This window comes from Eublepharis macularius, chromosome 12 (assembly GCF_028583425.1).
Source record: "Eublepharis macularius isolate TG4126 chromosome 12, MPM_Emac_v1.0, whole genome shotgun sequence".
Classification (NCBI taxonomy): domain Eukaryota; kingdom Metazoa; phylum Chordata; class Lepidosauria; order Squamata; family Eublepharidae; genus Eublepharis; species Eublepharis macularius.
Genome location: NC_072801.1, coordinates 9,353,884 through 9,357,461, shown reverse-complemented (window position 1 = coordinate 9,357,461; position 3,578 = coordinate 9,353,884). Strand labels below are relative to the sequence as shown.

The window sequence follows — 3,578 nt, the reverse complement described above, 5'->3', positions numbered from 1 at the left end:
GGGCGGTGCCATAGAGAGCAGAGGAGCAGAGCGGCCCAACGGAAGCGGGGAAGTGTGCGCCCGCTGTAGCCTTCGCCTCTGTGATCGGGAGCGGCCGCTCTTTCCCTCAGCGTCCCGGCTCTCCCCTCGGTTTTCTGGAGCGGCTCTATGGTTGGCGGGCTCTTCGAGGGCAGCGGCGGGAAGGCAAGAGGGAGCCGCTGCAGCCGCTGGAGTCCTCATGGCCAAAGGTAGTCCCAGGCGGGCCGGGGGGGCGCGGGCCGGGGGGGCCGCCAGCCTGTCTCGTTATCATCGGTGATGGGCTGACCGGCGGCAGGCCGCGGGGGCTCCCGGAGCCTTGCCAGAGGCAGCGCCAGACAAGGGATGGGTGGGTTTCTGGCGCTCCCTCAGGGCAAGGCTCAAGTAATGTGGCAGACAGAAATTCAACCGGGGAAGCCTTGGAGAGGGGAGGGCTGAGTGGCACCTGCTGGGTTTCTGGTTCTTCCTCAAAGCTGTGTTAACTTTTTTTCACCCATGTGTGGCAGACAGAAGTTCAGCTGGGGAAGCCTTGGCGAGGGGAGGGCCGAGTGGCTTCTGCTGGGTTCCTGTTTCTTCTCCCAAAGCCATGTTAACTTTTTCACCCATGTGTGTGGTGTGGAGAGTGCCATCAAGTCATAGCTGATGTATATCGACCCTTGGTGGGGTTTTCATGGCAAGAGACTAACAGAGGTGGTTTGCCATTGCCTGCCTCTACAACCCTGGTCTTAGTTGGAGGTCTCTCATCCAATTACTAACCAAGGATGACTGCTTCTGAGATCTGGCGAGATCAGGCTCACCTGGCCCATCCAGGTCAGGGCTTACCCATGTGTGGCAGAAAAAAATTCAACTGGGGAAGCCTTTTTCTAACAAGGATCACAAGAAAGAAAGGCCACCCGTTGGATTTCTGTCATTCCCCAGCAAGGCAAGACTCTTGTCACCTTTTAGCCTGTGGGTGACTGGCAGAAATTCAACAAGGGATTTGGGTACAGATGGGTGGGAAGAGGCACTTTTTGTTTTTTATCACTGCCTTACAGGAACCCAGCTCTGATCTCTTTTGTCACTTCCTGGTAGTGAACTTAGGGAACCTGTGAAATCCATATCATGTACAGTGCAGGCCACTTCAGTTGCAGGAGTGATGTTGCCTACTGTCTGTGCTTAATTTCTCTGCTCTCCCCCACTCCCCTTGCTCGCAGTGTGGCAGCATCCTTTCCTGAATGTCTTCAAACACTTTAAAGTGGAGGAATGGAAAAGGTCTACTAAGGAAGGCGACGTGACAACTGTTACGGTATGGCTGTGGACTCCTCTATTTATTTACATTATTTATAGTTCACTTTTCTCACTGAGTCTCAAACTGGATTACACAATGTAAGCATAGTCAATAGAATGGGACAGATGATAAGCAAGGTAACAGGATGAGTATTACGCATATCTGAAAGCAAAGCATAAGCACTGGACATGTGTTGACACAGTGTCAAATAGTGGAATTACATAGGTAAAAAACCATGTAGTGAGAGCAAGATATACCAATGGCACATAGATAATATATGTAAGATAATATAATGTAATAAGGGAGTAGTGTAATAGTAGTGTAAATAATATAATAAGGGCGTAGTTCCTGTTCCCTTTATTTTAAAGCACCTTCTTGAACCATTGCATCCTAAACTAAAAAGGCTCTTCTGTGTTTTACACAGTTTGAGGGATGCCAGAAGCGTGGGGGCCTTCCTGACCTTCTCAAGCAGCCCATTCCATATGATGGGGGCCCCAACAGAGAATGTGTGAACAGACAGTTATTGTTCTCCCCTACTTGCCGGGTGGTACCTACAGAAGGCCCCATTCAGATGAGCAAAGCAGTCATGGCAGGACGTAGGGAGAGAGGTGGCCCTTATCTTTTGTAGGGTGCCTTCAACAGGATATTGGCGGTGGGTACTCAGCTGGTGAAAACCTGTGGCTAGTGAAAGCAGCCTGCAGATGACTGGGTGTGATCTTATTGCTGCTGCACATGAGCTTCCCTTTCCACAAAGGGGGAGAGAGAGGAAACAGCCATTGTGGTGAGTGTTCTGTATTGTCATTCACCCTGCTAATAGTTGCTGTCCATGCTTTGATTTCTCCCTGTTGAAAGAGATGGTGTGCCCAGCTGGGGAGAGCGGGTTTACTCCACTGTCATTTCCCAGTGGGGACCATTGATTTATTCAGTGTATTTATATTGCATGAATTCAGTTAAAAACATTCTTGAGACACTTACAAAACAAACCAGCGAATACTTGAGGGGAGAAAATGCAACAACAGGTTATAGTTAGGGTTACTGTGAGGGGGTATGCAGGGAGGATATTAAGGAGCAAAATTTCAGATGCCTCAGTCAACCCGGAGGCCTTTGGAATGGATCAAGTCAAGTGATTTTGTTTGCACATAATGTTTGGGTTTTTTTCTGGTCAGGGTTGTTGTTTGTGTGTGTGTGTGTGTGCATGCCCAGAGGGAATCCTTCTCAGGGTCCTGAGGGGGCTCTCAGCAACGGAGGCTGCAGCTGCCACCAGCCTCAAGACTTGGTTCATTATCTAACAGACAAGTGCCATTTTCTCTTGAGAATGGTGGGGCTGTGCTGTGTTCATGGACTGGCTTTTCCTGCAGCAGTTTAATGCACCCATCCTCTGCTTAAGTACACGATTGCCCTTGGTTCGTTGAAGGGCAGCTCTTGTTTCACATGTCAGGAAAGACTTTCAGCTTCTCTGTGCTCTGAACTTGTTAGTGACCTCTGAAAGAGTTTTCAAGCTGGCCTTCAAAAAGCACCTGTGGGGAAGAAAAGCTGTGGATCCCAAGAGATGGAGGATTGGAGTTCTTTTTCTTTATCCACTGGCAAGAAATGCTTTGCCTTCATTACTTTGCATTCAGTTGTAACCTTGAGCTCCTTGTCTGCTAGTATCTTGGGGTCTTTGGCAACTGGTGGCTTCTGATGGTTTAACCTGAGCCCAATTCCTTGGCATTTTGGTGTCCCATTAAAGACAGCTGATAGCTAAACCTACACTGCACTTTAGCCAGTGTTTCTTTAACAATGTTAAGGAGGAAAGTGGCAGTATCGTATAGTGGTTAGAACTTCTGAGTGCTGGAATGGAGACCACGGTTCAAATCTCTGCCCAGCCACAAAGCTTGTGAGGCCCCGCCCCGCTGACCGCGCCTTCCCCTCATCCTGCCATCCTCCGGGTCGCCACCAGGGAGAGGTGGGGAGCTCCCTCTGCCTCAGACTGGGTAGGGGCAGTGGTTCAGGCACCAGGGTCTGCCTCCTACCCGCTGTCCTGGAAGCCACTCGCTCTCTCTGTTCCACGTTCCAGTCAGCCACTCCTCCCCGGCATCACTGGGAGCTTCCCCTTTATAGCCCCTCCTTGCTCCACCCCTGGACCCTGCACCAATCCCCACCTGTGATTCCGCCGCCCCCAGCCTGTGCACCTGGCTTCCCTGTCCCCATTGGGCCTGCTGCCCATCCTTCTCACCCCCCATGCCTTCCATTCCTCCTGAGCCCTGTTCCTCCCTCCCCCGTCCCTGGCCAATCCCTGGCTAAGGCAGGCCAGCCT

General features: G+C 51.1%; 1 protein-coding gene across 2 annotated transcripts in view; it reads left to right on the top strand.

Annotated features, from left to right (window-relative positions):
• Window positions 1-146: 146 nt before the first annotated feature.
• WDR90 (WD repeat domain 90) overlaps window positions 147-3,578 on the top strand; it is an 83,055-nt gene continuing 79,623 nt past the window's right edge. For both annotated transcript variants that reach the window (XM_054993447.1, XM_054993446.1), the window contains exons 1-2: window positions 147-227; window positions 1,209-1,300. In XM_054993447.1, coding sequence (XP_054849422.1) covers window positions 218-227; window positions 1,209-1,300 — 102 coding nt within the window. In that variant the 5' untranslated portion in view covers window positions 147-217. The remainder of the gene's footprint in view (window positions 228-1,208; window positions 1,301-3,578) is intronic.